Genomic DNA, 19,559 nt, shown 5'->3' with positions numbered 1-19,559 from the left:
TATTGACCTTAAGACATGCTAGACACTCTATTGCATACAGTGGCAACTCAGACAATGTTACGCTTCATTTAACAAACCAAATAGCTTTCAACTGTGTTTATATAATGGCATGTGATTTTCTAGTAACAAATTAATAATTTAGTATGATTACTCAAGGATAAGGTGTTGGAGTGATGGCTGCTGGAATTGGGGCCTGTCTAGATTTGAAAAAAAAATTACTTTTTTCAAATAGTGATGGTGCTGTATTTTACATCAGTAATGTCCTGACTATAGTTTGTGATCAGTTGATTGCCACTTTGGTGAATTAAAGTACCGCTTTCCTTCGGAAACACCAAAATCTGTACATTATTCCAAACTTTTGGCCGCCAGAGTATATTTGGGGTTAAATATTCCACCCAGAGTAGTTCAGGTTACAAAGTACTGTATTTTCAGTGTAAAGTTTCAGCTTAACTGAACTATAAACAGCATAAAGCAACAATGCAGCTTGTGAGTAGCCAGACATGAGCGTGCTGACGTTCAGCAACTTTCCAAAGCTCATGAGAGAAAGAACGCTTTCTTATTCTGCTGACGGTGCAGGATTAAGTTGCCCTTTAGCCGTGCATAACCTCATACCAGTGCTGTGTTAAATTAAGTTAGCTCATTTATTTAGATAACTCCCGGCAGTGACTCTTTGAAACTATTCAGTGCTGAGGTTTAGCATTGTCTTGCTTCCGAAAACATCAGTTGTTGGTTTTTGGACCAAACAACAGCATGAAGGCAGACAGCTGCCAAACAAGCAGTTTAACAAGTACAGTTAAAGTTTACAGAGATATATCAGAGCTCACCCAAACATTACAAATTCTGCCATCATTTATTCACCTTCACATCCTCCCAAAACTGGATGACTTTCTTACTTAAAGGAATAGTTCACCCAAAAATGAAAATTCTCTCATCATTACTCACATACATCCCAGATGTGTATGACTTTCTTTCTTCTGCTGAACACAAACAAAGATTTTTAGAAGAATATTTCATGCAAATTAATGGGTACCCAAATGTTGAAGCTCCTAAAAGCACATAAAGGCAGCATAAAAGTAATCCATAAGACTCCAGTGGTTAAATGTCTTCAGAAGCGATATGATAGGTGTGGGTGAGAAACAGACAAATATTTAAGCCCTTTTTTTTACTATAAATTCTCCTCCCTGCCCAGTTGGTGGCGATATGCACAAAGAATGCAAATCGGCAAAAACATAAGAAGAAGAATGTTAACGTGAAGATTGAAATTAAAAAAGGACTCAAATATTGATCTGTTTCTCACCCACACCTATTATATCGCTTCAAAAGAGATTGATTAACCCCACTGGAGTCTTATGGATTACTTTTATGCTGCTTTTATGTGCTTTTGGAGCTTCAAAATTTTGGTACCTATCCACAATATTCCTGAGTCCCATAACGCTTTGTGCACAATGTTGGCGGGACTTCTGGCCAAGAGTATAAACAAACATAAACCGATGTACCAGTACAACTTTAAAGATGACAGAAACTTGGAAACATTTTACAATGTTTTAAAAGCAAGAATCTAAGAAACGCTAGCTAACTGCTACAACTGTACACAAAACCGCTAGCCAACCGGAAGTTCCGCCCACCTGTCGAAATACAGTGGACTCGCTGAAAATATTGTGGGTTCGCTTGCATTGAAAGGACCTACAGAAAATTGAAATATTCTTATAAAAATCTTCGTTTGTGTTCAGCGGAAGAAAGAAAGTCATACACATCTGGGATGGCATGAGGGTGAGTAAATGATGAGAGAATTTTCATTTTTGGGTGAACTATTCCTATAAGTGGAACAAAAAAGGATACATTTTAAAGAGTATTCACACTGCTCTGTCACAGACAACACAAGTGAATAATGACCAGGGGCTGTAAAGCTACAAAAAGGACAAAAAAGTAGCATAAAAGTAGCCCAATCCACTTTTGTGCTATACCCTATGTCTTCTGAAGCCAAATTATATTTTTATGTGAGGAACAGACTGAAATTTAAGCTATTATTCTCAAAAAAATTTCCCCTCTGGCATAGTTTTCAAATCTCATTCATTCATGCACATTTTCAGTCTTAAACTAACCATTAAATGCATTTTGTGTTTCTCAGTCTAAAAACAGATTTGTTTTTACAGTGTCGCATAAAGTGTTGTGTCTTAAATGAAATGCAAGCTTTGAAGGCAGCTTAGTTTACTCAGACAGATAATTAAAATTAATTTCCTTGACTCATTTTAGATGAGTCATTTGTGCTCTCCCAAATAAATTAGAACAATGTACCATAAACCATATGAGTAAACAGGGATTTGATTGCCCAGAGGTGCTTTATGAATTAAAATGCAAGGAAATACAATGTATTGTCTAGAGAACAGATATGATTTGGTATGCAAACCTTAACCCTTTAAAAACAGTGAAAAGGTTTTAGGATAAATTGTTATATCATGTTTTTGTTTGTCTAACACCCTGCTCAAGGGCTTCAGACTTTGGTGTGAAAAGACATTTAACCGTGTCTCTCATTTGGCCTGAAGGCATCTTGTGCTAAAGTAAAGAATTGCTTTCTTTTCACTGTTCAATGACAGCTGAGCACTGTTGAGAGGGCTTCTCTCAGTAGTGTTCTCTTCTTAGATTTACATTAAAAAGATGGATGGGCTTGGGTGTCTTTTGTGTGTCTTTTAATAGGCATGTGTTGTAATAAATGTGTTGTCATGGAAATTAAGTGATCAGTAAAGTGGCTGCCTGGTTCGGTCTGTTGACTCAGGTCTTCATCAGAGTAAAGGAGCTGTTGAGAAGAACTTGTACTATTGGAGAAAATGAGTTTCCAATGTACACTTTCTGAGAGTACATTCTCCAAATCACTGTGATCAAAAAAGCTTAAATATACCTTTTAATCCTTCCAGCTACATTGCTTTTAAAGGGGCAATATTATATAATTATTGTTTAAACTTATTATGTTATCACTCATTATGTAAACTTATTATGTTTACCACTTATGTATAGACAAAGTTTCTGTTTTGAGAACTGAAGCTTGAAAATGTTCACGGAGTATTTCAAGTCACTTGCAAGTTCTGAAACTTGAAAGTGTTTACATAATTTAAACTCTCTTATTTTAAAAGATCAAGGAAAATTAGGTTTTCGAGATTTACATTTTTAAATGTAAATCTCCTTTACATTTTGCCTACTGCCTACAAAAGTACTTCTATTCTTTTTGGGGAATTGTTATTTTAATATTAACTCTAATAAAAAAAAATAATAACTATTTTGTGGATTGGTCTATGAGACGTAATTTGTCTATGATGTTTAATAAGTTCTATAAGTCTGTGTGTGTGTGTGTGTGTGTGTGTGTGTGTGTGTGTGTGTGTGTGTGTGCCTGACCATATGATGTCTCACTTTTCTTATTGGTCTGACTTAATTTTCCATTTCATTCTCATGGTAATATTTCAAGCCCAGCTCAAAACACACACTCAGACAAACCCTTCCTGACCTGCGAAGGACAGTCTTTTGATGGTTCTCTCACTTCTGTGCCCTCTTACAAACATGAAAGATGAAAGTTTCATTCATAAAATCCACTCAATTATGCCATAGAACCATTCTGAGTTAATTAGAAAATGTTTGGTAGAAAAAGCTGCTATACTTAGCTTTAGTATTCAAGAACAAACAAAAAACAAGGTGTCTGTTGAAATAATTGGTGAAATTTAAAATAGCTACGTAGCAAACAAACTCAAATATGAAAAAAAAGAGATTTTGATAACATACAGTAAGGTTATGAACTCCCTCCTTGCAAAAAGAATCACCGTTTATCAACACAAACAGCAAATTAGCCAAACCAGAAAACACAACGGAAGGATTTGGTTAAATGAACCCATGTGAATAAAGTTCAGCCCTTTTGACTGTACTGTACTGGTATGTTCACTTTTACAGTTAAAGACTATAAATATGTAAATTATGCTATTCATTTGCATATACTCCCCTCAATTTTTGTATGGATTATGCTGAGATGAATATCAAAATAGACTGTGCAAAAGCCCGTGGCAAAATTTCTTTTGAGCATAATATGTGATGAGAGTTATGGATATTAATGAGTCTTGTATTTTTTTAATTTGTTACATTTTTTTTTATTGTTAACAAGAGGTTGACTCAGGCTTTTTAAAACATGTCTCAGGCATACTGTATGTTCCCTTTAGTGTGGTTACTTTTTTATCTGTTTCATACAGTAAAGAGGCTATTGGCCAAGATGATCCAGAAAAGAAGGGATCTTAGCAGCCCAGCTTCCCTAGAAGGATTGCCCTCATTTAGGACAGATTCCTCTGGTTTGAGCCCTCCATCCAGCAAATCAGAAAGAGAATAGATGCTTGTGTCAGATTACCTGCATCTTTTCTCCATTTCCCTTGAAACTGTCATGATATAATTCAGAAGTAATTTAATCACAGGTTTTGCTGTTCCATGACACAATACTGTAGCTTCCCTCTGAGCTATTGAAAAGGTAATGTGTGCCAAAGGGCTATCAGCTAACATATAATGCACACACACTCATCATTACTCTTTAAGTGTACGCTCTGGGGTTTCCTCCAAGCTACTGTACAAACAGACAGTATTTTGATAGTCCATATGGGACTGAGGAAACATTCCCTGATGGAGGGAACGAGACGTTGTGTCGATGTAGTGACACTAGAGGTCACTCTTGGGAGCCCCAAACACCATTGATTTTTTGAAAAAAGGCCAATGGGAATTGGCGAGTGGAATTTGCATGTCACTCCCCCCGGACATACGGGTATAAAAGGAGCTGGCTCGCAACCACTTGTTCATTTTTTGTTCTGAGGCCATTTCAGCGGGTAGAGGAACCTCTGTCCAAGGAAGACGCAGTTTACCAACAGGGAAACGATTTAGTGGAAGACATATCACATGGGGTCACCTATGGGGAACCAGTGCATGTGGAGCACCTACCCCAGTATAGGGCTTAGTTAGCATATGTACTGGGCATACTTACCACAGGGCTAAGGAGGAAAATCATCCAGGGATCAGAACTTGTGAACATGACTGGGAGTCAAAAGCTCACATCTTCACCTCATGGGAGGGGAAAGGCGCTATGTGCAAGCGGTACACCCGGCCAGCTGTCCTGGAACTTACCTGCTCATACCTGACAATACACGGGACGAGACCGGCTCAACCCAGAGATTATAGAACCTCGCAAAGTTGTTGGGTGTTGCCCAGCCTGCTGCTCTGCAGATGTCTGCCAAAGAGGCACCATTGGTCAGGGCCCAGGAGGCTGCCACACTCCTAGTAGAGTGGGCTCGTAGCCCCACAGGGGGCGGCACGTCCTGAGCGTGATATGCCATCATGATGGCGTCAATGACCCAGTGGGCGATCCTCTATTTGGAGACAGCGCTCCCTTTCCGCTGTCCGCCAAAGCAGACAAAGAGCTGCTCGGAACTTCTAAAGCTCTGCGTGCAATCCAAATAGATGCGTAAAGCACGCACCGGACACAGCAACGCCAAGGCTGGGTCTGTCTTCTCCCGGTGTAGCGCTTGCAGGTTCACCACCTCATCCCTAAACGGGTTCATGGGAACCTTGGGCACATAGCCCGGTCGGGGTCTCAGGATCATGTGAGAGTAGCCCGGACCGAACACCAGGCACGTTTCGCTGACAGAGAACGCCTGCAGGTCCCCTACCCTCTTGATGGAAGTGAGCACAGTCAGGAGGGCAGTCTGACTCTAGGGGCTCGAAGGGAGCTCCCCATAGACCCCAAAGGACTACAGAGAGGTCCCACGAGGGAATGAGGCACGGTCTGGAGGGATTCAACCTCCTAGCGCCTCTCAGGAACCTGATGATCAAGTCGTGCTTCCCCAAATACTTAACATCTACTGCATTGTGATGTGCCGAAATGGCGGCTCTCCTGCAGGAAGGAAAGCACCGATCCGACTGCCCATCTCTGGGGGTCTTCACGTCAGGAAGAACAACACTTAGCGAACAGATGCCACTTCAAGGCATACAGACGCCTCGTAGAGGGAGCCCTAGCCTGAGTGATCGTGTCTACCACCGCAGGCCACTTAGGTCTACCACGTCCTGTCCAAGGGCCAGACGTGGAGATTCCAAAGGTCTGGTCATGGGTGCCAGATGGTGCTCTGTCCCTGAGGAAGAAGGTCCTTCCTCAGGGGAATTCGCCAGGGGGGGGCTGTCGCGAGGAGTGTGAGGTCCGAGAACCATGTCTGGGTGGGCCAGTAGGGTGCTACTAGGACAACTTGCTCCTCGTCCTCCCTGACCTTGCACAGGGTCTGTGCAAGTAGGCTTACTTGGGGAAACACGTATTTGCGTAGTCCCGGAGGCCAGCTCTGTGCCAGCGTGTCTATACCGAGGGGTGCCTCGGTCAGGGCGTACCAAAGTGGGCAGTGGGAGGATTCCCGGGAAGCAAACAGGTCTACCTGTGCGAAACGACTCTAAATCAGCTGGACCACCTGAGGGTGGAGTCTCCACTCTCCCCTGAGCGTAACCTGTCGTGACAGCACATCCGCTGCGGTATTGAGGTCGCCCGGGGTATGAGTGGCTCGCAGCAACTTGAGGCGCTGCTGACTCCAGTGGAGGAGACGGCCGGCGAGTTGTGACATGCAACGGGAGCGTAGTCCGCCTTGGCGGTTGATGTACGCTACCATCGCCGTGTTGTCCGTCCGGACCAACACATGCTTGTCCTGGATCAACGGCTGGAGCCTCCACAGGGCGAGCAGTACTGCCAACAACACGAGGCAGTTGATGTGCCAATGTAGCCGTGGGCCAGTCCAAGAGCCGGCGACTGCGTGCACGTTGCATACGGCGCCCCAGCCCATCTCGGAGTTGTCCGTCGTAACCACGCCGTGCCTGGAGACCTGCTCTAGGGGAACCCCTGCCCGTAGAAATGCTAGGTCGGTCCAAGGGCTGAAGAGGCGGCGACAGATCGGCGTGACGACCACGTGATGTGTCCCGCAGCGCCATGCCCATCTCGGGACTCGAGTCTGAAGCCAGTGCTGAAGCGGTCTCATATGCATCAACCCAAGCGGTGTGGCCACCGCTGAGGATGCCATATGCCCCAGGAGCCTCTGAAAAGGTTTCAGTGGAACCGCTGTCCTCCGTCTGAACACCTTCAGACAGTTCAGCACCGACTGTGCGCGCTCGTTCGTGAGGTGCGCCGTCATCTGGTATTCTGACACATTGGGCTGTGGTTCTTATGCTTGTGATGTGAGTTTGAGTCCAGCATGCAACATTCTCTTTTTCCACCCTCCTCTTCCCATCATTTACTGTCCTCTCTTTACTATTTAATTTATTGTCCTCTCTTTACTCTCCCTATCAGTAAAAGATAAAAAAAAAAAAAAAATAAAAAAAATCTGAAAGCTGTTTTAGAAATAATTAATTTAAAAATGCACGGAATTAAGTGCTCTTTTCATTAGTTTGTCTTCATTCAGCTAATTTGACCAGAATATTAAAAGACCGACTTCAGAGATACCAGCTGTTTCTCTGTTAATAAATTCAGTCATAAATCATGCGTTATTGGAAGTGAAAGTATGTAGAATCATTTATGACTAGAATTGATGTTGTTTGTACTATACACATTCGACTATAAATGACAGTCTATCCATCTCTACTGTTTATGACCTTGTTTTTAATTTGTCTCTCACAATGTCATTTTAAAAGACCCAGATAGAAATGTCTACTTTTTTTTTTCACTGATTCCTGTTATAGAAAGCTAAAGGTCAATCCATGGCACTGATGGCATGGCAACAAAAAATATGACTGACAGTTTACATTTAAAACAATGTCACTGTCACTCTACTGTCAGTAACCTAGTTTCCATCCACTTTTCACGCTAATTTGTAATACAAAGTGAAAATGTGTAAAAAAATGTTTGCGAAATTTGCCATCTTCTGCCTGTTTCCATTCAAATCGATAAAAATGGTGTGTGTGATGACGCCATGCTTAAAAAAACCACTTTGTTGCATTAGTTTTGGTTTATCGCAAAAGAAATCTGCCCTTAAGCCGTTTCCATACAGAAATGTGTTTATCACTAATTGTGTACCTTTCGCCTCCCAGATGTCCCTAATCCCCCCTCAAAAGTCTTTGTAAAATGGGGAGAGTATTGAGATAATTCATTGAAATTAGCCAGCTTACTATCATTTTAATTTCACAAATAAATGCAATCAGAAGAGGAGGAATTGCAATCAAAAGGGAGCAGTTGCCCTTCTGATAGGACTGTAATATTGGTCCTGATGTTGCGCCTATCGCAGGTTGCCACCGGTTCCAACCCAAAAGCGAATCATCATGGCCCTGTTCAAGCTGGCAACCTGCACCAAGTAGTGGGGGAAAATTTTGGTCTTAGCATATGGACCATCCATTGATGTGTATATGTCACATTTAATAGATGTACACAGCTATTAAAGAAAACATTTTGCGGTGTAATATCAGGGTTTACATATGATACATTCCTGATATTCAATAGGCTATTTTGAACAATCATCTAATCTAAAGCATTGCCATCACAACTGCAATATGTCCTGCATATTTGTCCGCAACTTTTAACGACAAACTGTACTTGATTGTCATCTAAAATTAATTTTAGCATCATTTACATTTTCGGAAGAAGTTTAGCAAATACGATCCGAGGTTAGAACGCTAAATGTAATAGGCAGATTTAAACATGCCCACCATTTATCCACCATTAATATGTTTTAAATTTTGGTAGTATAAACATCACGGTTCTGATAAATCCGCAGGTTTGTTTTGTTTGTTTTGTAATTTTCTCTCCCTTGTGTTTCACAGGCGCGCTCGACTGGCATGATCAGCGTTTCCATGGGAACGTTCATTGTTCTCAGGGTGGCGCCGATCATTACACTGATTGCTTGTCGAGAAACACCTGTTCCAGCCTGATTGCACTCCCTACATATGCCCTCATGTTTCTCTGTTTCTTTGCCAGATTATTATGCTAAATTGAGTACTAACCTCGCTCTCCTTGTCTAGCTAGTCCTGTCTTGTCACTCTGTTGGTTTGCCCGCATTGTTCGGGTTGTGGTTTGCCTTTCAGTCTTCGCTGAGTTCAGCCTGGCAATACACAAAGGAATTCCGCTCTATGCCCACTTGCCGGGGATCTACACGTCTGCTGTTGCTCGCATTGTCCGCTGGACATCTCTCTCATCGCCAAGCTTCTACGGAGGATTCTGCCAAGCACCTCCTGACTTCCACGATGCACAAACTCCACTGATGAACACACTACTCTCTACTTTGCGCGGTGGCACATTATTGACTTTATTAATAAATATTTTTAGAACTGTTACCTCTGCTCGTGGTTCATTCTGTCCAGCACCTACACGTTACAATAATACGGGTTTTAGCTCAGATACCTTGGCGTCAGCAGAGCAGTGCCTTTAATATATGACTTGGAGGAATTTCCAGTGTGACTGCTGGCCTCTGTGTCTTAGTTTTAATAACTTGGAAGTAAATATCAGTGTAAATCCTGGATTTAAGTCATTCAGCATGGAAATTGATATTTCTTCAGTCTATAAGATCCTACACAGGGGACACTGGTTTCATTAAACCATGGCCTCACTACATGATTTTTATCATAGCAGACAGATTTCAGAGGTCTGCGCCAAAACCCCCGGCTCACAGCCAAATCGGTGCTCGCTACGGTCGGTGATACTCGCTAAGTATGATCAGTTCAGCAACATGATCAGTGTTGGGGGTAATCCAATTACAAATTAGTTACTGTAATCTAATTACTTTTTAGTAAAAAAAAAGTAGTGTAATGCATTACTTTTTAAATTCTTGTAATCAGATTAAAGTTACTGTGTGTTTTATGGTAATAAACTAATACAAAATAATTTTAACAAATAAATAAATGGTCTGAGCATTATACTTGACATTGTGCTTTATTTAATTTACATCTAACTCTTTTTCCAAAACAGACACAGACAGCCTGCCCACGTCCTCCAAATGATTGTTTCTGCCATATTTTCTTTTTTTGTCTCTTTTTTTGTTTTAGACAAAATAAGTATAAAGACAATTTTGGACAGCGAGCTGATCATGAACAAGACAAAAATCTTGTGATCACTCTATTTTCTTGCCTGAATTTATGTGTGAAAACATTTTTTTCCCCCCGCTGTTGGTCTGGGATGCCTCTTGGCCAGTGATCTTGTAGTTTATGCACCTTGTCTGCATTCTGTTATGTAGTATGTGTGCTCCTACGACAAGATGACAGATGAAAAAAAAACTTTTGTGTAATGTGAGCGGTACAGCAATTTGGGTAGTCTGATATTGGTGTAGTGAGGACACCTGCTAAGACCCATACTTAGTGTTATACTTAGTGTTAGGGATTTGAACAAAACCCTTACCATAAGTATTAAACTTTGGTGCTTAACTCATCCCCTACCATGAGAATGATACATTAAATCATGCGGCATGTTGAGGAGAGGTGTGTTGTTATTATTTTTAAGCAATCAGACTTAGAATTTTTGCCTGGTGGACGATGACTGACTTATATTGAAGGAGAGCCCCAAGCACTATCTAGGGAAATAATATCATAGAGACTTGAATGTGGGCTCTTTTTACCTGGGCGAATAAGCCACACCATAGGAACCACATAGAACACCTTAGCAACCACAGAACAATGTCCTGGCAACCACCTACAATACCCTAGCATCGTGGCAGTAAGTTTTGGGCAAATGATGCTGCTGGATGTGTTCTCACATTCTTATTTAAAACCGTGTCCAAGCAACTGGCCTTAGATTTATCTCTGGCTAAAGTGTATCTATGAAACCAGCCCTTTACATCACAAACTAAAATTATGTAGATTCCAGAATGTGTCAAGGAGACCTGACTGTTTGAGCGATAATTTGCGCAGGTGATATCCAGAAGAATCCATCTGGATATTAGAGTCCTAGTCTCACTTTGAATGTCTGATAACTTCCCCTTGAGACGAGCCTTTGAATCTACAGACTAATGCATTCTCTCTCTCTCTCTCTCTCTCTTTCTCTCTCTTGCTGTAAGAATCCATCAAAGTTTCTGAGCTTATGAATTATGCAAAGCACAGCCCATTTTCCTGACACAGCCTGCTACACAGCAGTATTACCCAGAGAACTGTCTCTACATACCGGTAGGAACAGTGAAAGCTAGTTCACTTCTCTGACACATTATACACCTGTCTTCTCATTAGAAGAGCTTTTCTACCTATGCTTTGTCCAACCTAGTCTCATAGATTGAATGTTACTATAACTACATTTTTGCAAACCGAATTTTACGTGCTGCTTTCTACATTTTGCTGCAGTTTCCTGGTGAAATTAACACTAGAGGTGCTACGACAACTGCATTTTATTCACTTTCACACAAATCACGGATACTATGGCTGTTTAGGACTTTATAAACACTTATTCTTTGCTCTATAACTCACACCCTGCTATGTTATTATATTAAAACACTTATACTCTAACACATCATTTGAAAAATGATACATTTTAACGCTTGTATTACAGACCCACCTACATTTACATATTTATTCCAATGTGATTATCTTCTGCGGTAACTCACCTGATAGAGTGTTGGACTTTGGACTTTGAGACTAAAATGCTCAAAACGAAAGTGCCATAGAAGATAAATGATGTGGTTGCTTCAGTAAATGTGCTTTTCATGTTGAGTTTGCTTTTAAAACACAATCGGTTAGGTTTAGGCATTGGTTAAGGATGTCTGTTTTGTTCACCTCTCATTTATCTTTTTGAACACTATTGGTTAGGTTTAGGTTAAAATTTTAGGTTAGGGAAGGACATTTTACTCAATAAAACATACATCTAATATTCACCTTAAAAACCGCATCTGATTACAACATTATTTCACTCGCTTTTGGCGGCCCCGGTGGACATTTCACTCAGAAACTATAGCCAAATGTGTAATGAAGCACGTAATTTTGGTTTTCAAAATTTTTGCATTTTTTTTTTTATATTTTGTTTTCTCGTGTTCAACTGAAGAAAGTCATACGAGTTTGGAACGACATGAGGGTATATAAATGATGACAGAATTTCCATCCCTTCCATCCCTTAAAATATTGCAATCACCCATTCATTTTAGTATGACTCTATTATCAGGTATGAGGTCACAGTTCGAAATGTATCACAGTACATTGGATTGACTCCCTGAGTCAAAATGAAGATCTGCTCCAGAAATTTCCATTCAGTGCATGTAGAAAGCCAAAGAATAAAACAAAGGGCTTTTTGGGGCAAGAAAGGCAGTGTTTAAGGTATTTCTTTGTCTCTGGTAATTCACCTCTGAGGAACCAGACAGCAGGCTGATTAATTTTGTGTTTCAGCCATGTGTATTGAGATCCATATGACAGTGCTGAGCGTGTTGCCATTACAGCATCCCTGTCTCTTCAAGCTAAGTGCCCTCATGTGTTTTCATGTGTGTCAAGACAATCCAACCCCATGCTACTGTAGCTATTGGCAAGCACTCCCTACTGAGGCTCTTGTGGACTGTTAGTGCTTAAAGAGGCATAACACTGCAAAAAGTCATTTTCTTAATCAGTATTTAGTAAAATATATCTAAACATCCTTAAAACAAGATAAATCAGATTATATATAAACTTGATAAGATATTAAGACTTGAATTACATTTATTTTTATTATGCTATTTTTTGCAATTTTTTTCCTGATAAAATAACAAATCTAACAAAATTTAGTGAAGCTTATGGTCAAAACAATCATTTTATTTTTTGACATATTAAGACAATAGTGATTAAGAAAAGTATTTTTGTCATTAAGCAGTTTAATGGCAAAACAAATGTAATTCTTGTTATCTCTGTTGTCTCTCATTTAGTGTGACTGACTAGTCGTGGATGCCCCTGCATGTTTGAATGGTCACAGTGAGTGTGGATCACAAGGCCCAGTTGCTTTGTCGTGGAGGGGAAGGATTTCTGTGTAACACACCCTGCCATGGACAAGAAGAGGAATCGTATGCTCTGTGGTGGAGCTATGATGATGCTGTTGCTTGGTCACATGGCCACTGCATTAGAAGTGCCTCTAGACCGTGAGTATTGCACAGTGGCCAATTTCCAGATTTCCAGTTTGAAAGCAACTGCAGTCAAACAGCCAAAACTACAGTTTGCTACATTATAAATGTCTTTATAGTGAACATGAAAAAGTCTTCACATTCCATTATCTTTCCATAAGGTGACATATTTCTGAGTGAAACAGGATATTCAATGAGAAATTTTTTTAGGATGGGCCTTGATTTTATCCTTGATGGAATAGTGAAAAAGACATTTATCCCCTTTGGAATAGCATGCACTGATTAATCATGAGCAGGAAATTGTGTTAAGGAAGTTAGTAGGGTTGATTTTGCTATAATGTTGACTTTAAAATAAAGTTCTTGCCATATTTTTGGAGTGGGACATAAATTTGAAGATTCTCAGTCCAGATTCATTTAAGAACTCTATCCTCCAAAAAATAAAAACAACCAAAAAACAATCTCATTAGAATGAAAATGCTAAATGCAGTTCAATATGTAACTGTGAGTGGTGTAAAATTGTTCTCACATAAGACAGTCTGTGCGTTTCTCTTTACTTAGCTGCTGCTCTCTAGAGGAGCGTCTCACATTTATATACTGACAGTGTGTTAAGTCAGCATCACCACTGTGTAAGCAAAATATACAAGGACATTTAGAGAGCACAGGTCACTCCATATTCCTGCCGGTGCCGGATCTCTCTTTCTTTGTCTCTCTCCCTCTGTCTTTCTCCTTCTATCTCTCTGGCTTTGAATTTACACTTAATGAAGGAAATAATTTACCAAAAACCTTCCAAAAACTCTTAAAACCTTTGGAAGCCAAGATTAATCAAGCTTAAACACAATCCAAGAAATAGTGCCCCCCAAAATGTAATTTAAAATGCCTCATTCATGATTTTCTTTATTTCTGTGGAACACAAAAGTAGATATTTAGCAAAAGGTGCAGGGTGCTCCAAACAACTAATGCATTTAGTGACCAGGGGCTGTCAAACTCCAAAACAGAGCTATGGCACAGGGGAAGAGTTTTATCGAGTAACAGCTTAAATTTCTGGCTGTTTCTCACACAAAGCTATTGTATGCCTTCAGAAGTCATATGGACTACTTTTATGGTACTTTTTTGTCCTTTTTGTAGCTTGATACCCACTGGTTACTGTATGCTTTCGTTGTATGAACATGAGCAGCTTGGACATTCTGCAAAAAAATCTCAGTTTACACAAGTGTGAGTAATACCAGTGAATGCTGACAGTATTTTCATTTTTGGGTTAAATATTTCTTTAAAATACTGAGGTAGTCCTAAACCTGCCAGAAATTCAGTCCAGTACTTTGTACATTTTTTGGTCTACAATGCATGCACCACTATTGTCAGGGCCGGTAAAGCCAATCAATCATTGACAAACAATCAACATCATCAAAAATGCATTAGCAGACTGAAATGGCTTGAGAAATACATGATGGATAGTGAGCGCCCAACACACCTCCGGAAGTTTATCTGAGGGAACATGTTTTTGTTTGATCGTCTTTTCTCTCTTCTTCTCTTGCACTAATTTGAACTCTTTTACTCTCTGCTTATGTGTTTCCTGATTCTTTTGGACAAAAAAGCAAAAGTTCTGGAGGGATGTAAGTTTGGGCACTTTGCTGTGAACTCTGTTGTGTATTAGCTCTTTATATAATTTTTTTCCCTGTCTTTTTCTTTAGTTTGAAGTGTTTTTGTTTTTGGTATGCATTTTTACTCTAATTAAACATTTAATTAACTTACAATCCAACTAGGGCTGGGTGATATAGCTAAAAAAATGATATCAATATTGTTCAGTTGACCATATTCAATATATACCTCAATATTTATGTTTTTTACTTAATAAACACAAATAATTATATTTAATCAATAATGAATATCTACAATAATTACCTTCTGCTGTTAGTCGATTGCATTTTTTAATCGCGATTAATCGCATAATCTTTGTAGTTAATCGCAGTTAAATCTTTTAAACTGAAATCCTTCACAATCTGCCGGTAGACTGTGATTATCCACTTTCCTGGTCATGGCACCAAGGCCAGCGCCACTTTGAGCTCCACATGAAGAGCGCTTGCAGACAAAAATGTCTCATTCTGCGTTTTGGTAAAAGTTTAGACTTAACGTGCTTCTGTGTTAATTAAAATGCGCCTTAAGTAGGCTGAAAAATACTTGATTTCTATCGCAGGTCCCATCTGTGCTTGTTTTGTACATCAAATAACATTAAGAGGTCCTTTCTCCATTATTTTATCACTGAAGCGCTGTTGTATATGTGCACAGAGATTCTATTTACTGAGATAAGAACCTCTGCGGCTCTATCATATCAAGACAAGAATGAATCGTGAAACTAGTCAAATGAAACTAATCTAATGAATACAATGAAACTAGTCTAATGAAAGTCTTTAGAAAACAATTAATGGCCAGATATGAAGCACATTAAATTCACGGCACTATTTGCAGTGTTGCTTAATTTTATATCACCAGCAAAAACATTGCACATATATTCTGAATATACAATATATTGCCCAGCCCTAAGTCAAAAAATTAAGCTATTTACAATGTACTGCTAAGATCTGCCATGCCAACAAGTTTGTGTTGCATGTTGCATGCTCTTTGGTTGTTTGTCTCTCTGGGTTTTGTTGTACATACTTGGAATAAAATTAGGTAAAACTGGGCATATTGTATTTTTAGATGTTTTCTTGAAACATCTAAAAATATGGTTCATCTGTGTGGAGTGTGTTGGTTTGTGCCAAGGTGTGTGGGGGAATAGAGTGGTTTTGTATTCACGCCTGTCTCTGTGCTTTAGTGCCACAGCCTCCCACAATAATTCATCAGTCCCCCAAGGATTACATCATCGACCCTCGGGAGAACATCATTATCCACTGTGAGGCGAAAGGAAAGCCTCATCCCAGGTGGGTGTCACTTTGAATCACCATGGTTACTATCACTGTAGATTCCACTGCTTTGGACTGATATATAGTTCACCTACCAAATTATTCTAACATTACACAGATATTATTATTATTATTATTATTATTGCAAATTAAATATGTTTTCATAGTACAATAAAGTCTTTAATTTCGAAAGATTAAGGAAAATTCTGGGTCTTATGATAAAACCTTTTTAATGAATCAAGTTGTTCGACAAATTAGATTGATGTAGAGATAGATAAATAACAATATTGATTGTAACATCACATTGAGCACATGCTTTGTAATTGATGTTCTATTTTTAATCCTCTCACCCTGTAGCTTTTCATGGACACGTAACGGCACTCACTTCGATGTGGAGAAGGATTCAAAGGTCACCGTGAATCCCAATTCAGGCACTTTGGTCATTGACATCAGTGGTGAGAAAGCAGAGGCATACGAGGGCATTTACCAGTGCATCGCCCGCAACGAGCATGGCTCTGCTGTGTCCAATAACATCTTCATCCGTCAGTCGAGTAAGACCTTTTGCAGATGCAGCTAACACCAAAAGAAATTGCTATAGGCATGTGCACTCCTAAAAATTTACAAGATTAAATTCCAATTCATAGGGTCCCCCTTGTGGTCGAAGGAGAAAAATGAACCAATCACAGTGCAGAGAGGCATGTCTCTAGTACTGCAGTGCAGACCTCCGGCAGGCCTGCCTCCACCAATCATCTTCTGGATGGATAACAGTAAGCGCAGAGAACACATCACGTCTACTCACGCACTACACGTACATGGATCTTTTGCACATCCTGCTAATGTAAACAGCCACTGTAACATCTCTTTTGGTTACGTTTACATATATTTTCCTTGGAAACCCATGAATGTAAATTCACTTGGGTTCTCAACTTAAACCGAGCTGCTCTCTTCTGGAGGTTCAGCACATTGTTATTTCATGGGCCTTTGCACTGTATACTGATAATACTGACAATATTGCTGTGTTTGCAGAAGGCTACAAGACAAAAGGAACTTGCGTGTTTCAAGTTTCCTTATAGGTAGAGAGCAAAATCTAATACTCTTATGAAGTTTTTCCTGTTTTGGAATTTCATTTATTGATGAAATATTTTTAAAATATTTCTAATTCTCAATTCATTCTCTGATGCATGTATTATTAAATCACAAAGGAATGTTTCAATTTTCTTCAAAACAAGATTTAATCATTTCCAGTCTTTATTTTTTCAAAATGATGTATTTCAAGAGAGTTACACATCAATCCACTGCAATTGAAAATAGTAGTTATGTTAAAGGTGCAGTATGTAAGATTCAGAAACCCTTGTTATTAATGACACCTGTGGCCGTTAAGTGAACTGCAGCCAGCTACCTGTTGCTCGTGCTCGTGCACACACTCCATAGGTACATTATAAATATGTTGACACAATTCAGTATTGATGTGATTCCATCACAACTGTCATTTTTATATATCGATGCGCTAGTTACGAAGCAAGGTAGCTTGCAATTCGTCAGCGTTAGCAGGAAAGATCAAGTTAGCTAAAATTATGGCACTTTATTTCACATGCTTTGCAGTTATGTAAGCTCACCTGTCCAATAAGAAGAACGCCAATTCAGTTTCAGTTTTGATACCCAAAACCGGTTTTGATCCCCAAAACCGAATGAAGGTCCTGCCGATGTTCACTCTAGTTTTCACTCGACCACCATCACGTTCCCGCTTAGCCAGACGGGATTCAGTAGATAAATTTTTTTTTTTTTTGGCTTACTCGGAGTTTGTGTAGGAGTTGGTGTTGTGCTGGGAGTCGGACGTTTGCTGAATTCCATCTGTAAGATAATGTTACCTAAGGTTGCAGACTGTCTGTTGACGCTGTTGAATAACGGAAGAGAAGCTATTACTGTCTGAGGCAAGGCTCTCGGGAGCGCGCATAAACGTCATATCCTTTGGATTTTCCCGGCAAAAGTGACCCGCTCCCTTTGCATGAAAATCAGTCTACAGGCTTTAATAGGCAACCTAGGAAGTCCGGGAAGGGCTCCTTTATTAAGTTGCGTTACAAGCCGTTCACACATTGGAAAAAAAAGCTGTATATTACATGAAAAATGTTACATATTGCACCTTTAAGTAGTATAGTAATCATATTCATTGTACATGTACTGTACATTTACATTGTTCTCCAAGTTGCATCAAAAAATACCATGATATGATATGGTATATGTCCAAAAACCGTGTTAATACCAAGTATACACTCAAAAAAAGGATTTTTGCGGGTTGTTAAGTTTACTTCATTAAAATGAACTTAAGCAACACAATTCTAGAACATTTTGTCACAACTTGATGTCATTGCATTCCATCCTATTACATTTGTAAAACTGAAGTCTACTTAATCTATTTGGACTACATGAATACTTTTTGTGCCATTGATGAAACTGGGCAGGGGATTTCCTTTTCCCAGCATGCTTTGCATGGGACTGGATGGGGTGAACAAATGTTGAAATTAAGTGTTATTTTATGCATTTTATGCACAAGATGAGAACAGAAGGAGATTTGTTAATGTTTTATTGGTATTTAAAAAGAGAGTTTGTTATGCTGGAGTTTTGGAGGTTACCATTGTGGTGAAGATTGACACTTGTGTTTAGCTTTTATTTTTTTATTTTTTTATTTTATTTTTTCTGGGGGGGGTTTGATATTTGGAATGCCAAATTGCCAATGCGCTCTAAGTCCTCGTAGTGGCATAGTTGCTCTCCTCAATCTGGGTGGCGGAGGACAAATCTCAGTTGCCTCTGCGTCTGAGACCGTCAATCCGCGCATCTTATTATGTGGCTTGTTGAGCACGTTACCGTGGCGACATAGCGCGTGTGGAGGCTTCACGCTATTCTCATCATCCACGCACAACTCACGATGTGCCCCATGTGACTCTACCCTCCTTAGCAACCGGGCCAATTTGGTTGCTTGGGAGACCATGCTGGAGTCACTCAGCGCGCCCTGGATTCGAACTCGCGACTCCAGAGGTGGTAGTCGATGCTTGTGCTTAGTTGAGGATGGACTTTCAATTTCAAGCAATTATTTATTCGGGTGCTGCTCAGCTCTATAACAAGTTGCGATCAAATTGAAAGTGCATATACTAATAATAAATCAAATAGATTAAGTTGGACCAACATAAGAAAATTTCGTTTGACGAACCAAATAAAGTTGAGTTAAAACCATTATAGTTCATTGATTTGACCTGATCCAACTAAATTATGTTGACTGAATGAAACTGACTTAATCTGAATGAAAGAAATTAAATTCTCAAATTCAGTTAAGGGTAATGACTTTAATGGTCTGTTTTTGTCAGATTTCCAGAGGCTTCCCCAAAACAGTCGTGTGTCCCAGGCTTTAAACGGAGACCTTTATTTCTCCAACGTGCTCATTGATGACACCAGAAATGACTACATCTGCTACGCCCGCTTCCCACACACTCAGACGATCCAACAGAAACAGCCCATCACTGTCAATGTGCTGGACAGTAAGTGTTTTTTGCCTACTGCTAGTAACAGAATCAGCATTTCTCTCCTGCTCTAATCACATGCTTGCTGCACTAGTGCACTGTGGGAATCAGTTGGATCTTCTCATCCA

At 39.8% G+C, this 19,559-nt stretch overlaps 1 protein-coding gene across 2 annotated transcripts in view; it reads left to right on the top strand.

Moving 5' to 3' along the window:
- The window catches only part of LOC127434954 (neuronal cell adhesion molecule-like), an 80,721-nt gene that overhangs the window by 41,032 nt on the left and 20,130 nt on the right, over positions 1 to 19,559 (top strand). Inside the window, exons 4-9 of one of the 2 annotated variants that reach the window (XM_051688003.1) lie at positions 12,831 to 13,040; positions 14,615 to 14,632; positions 15,832 to 15,937; positions 16,277 to 16,470; positions 16,564 to 16,686; positions 19,279 to 19,449. In XM_051688003.1, the coding sequence (XP_051543963.1) occupies positions 12,947 to 13,040; positions 14,615 to 14,632; positions 15,832 to 15,937; positions 16,277 to 16,470; positions 16,564 to 16,686; positions 19,279 to 19,449 (706 nt within the window). In that variant the 5' untranslated portion in view covers positions 12,831 to 12,946. The remainder of the gene's footprint in view (positions 1 to 12,830; positions 13,041 to 14,614; positions 14,633 to 15,831; positions 15,938 to 16,276; positions 16,471 to 16,563; positions 16,687 to 19,278; positions 19,450 to 19,559) is intronic. The other variant, XM_051688004.1, reaches the window with a different exon arrangement.

This window comes from Myxocyprinus asiaticus, chromosome 45 (genome assembly GCF_019703515.2).
Source record: "Myxocyprinus asiaticus isolate MX2 ecotype Aquarium Trade chromosome 45, UBuf_Myxa_2, whole genome shotgun sequence".
NCBI lineage: Eukaryota > Metazoa > Chordata > Actinopteri > Cypriniformes > Catostomidae > Myxocyprinus > Myxocyprinus asiaticus.
This window is presented reverse-complemented; position numbering and strand designations above follow the sequence as displayed.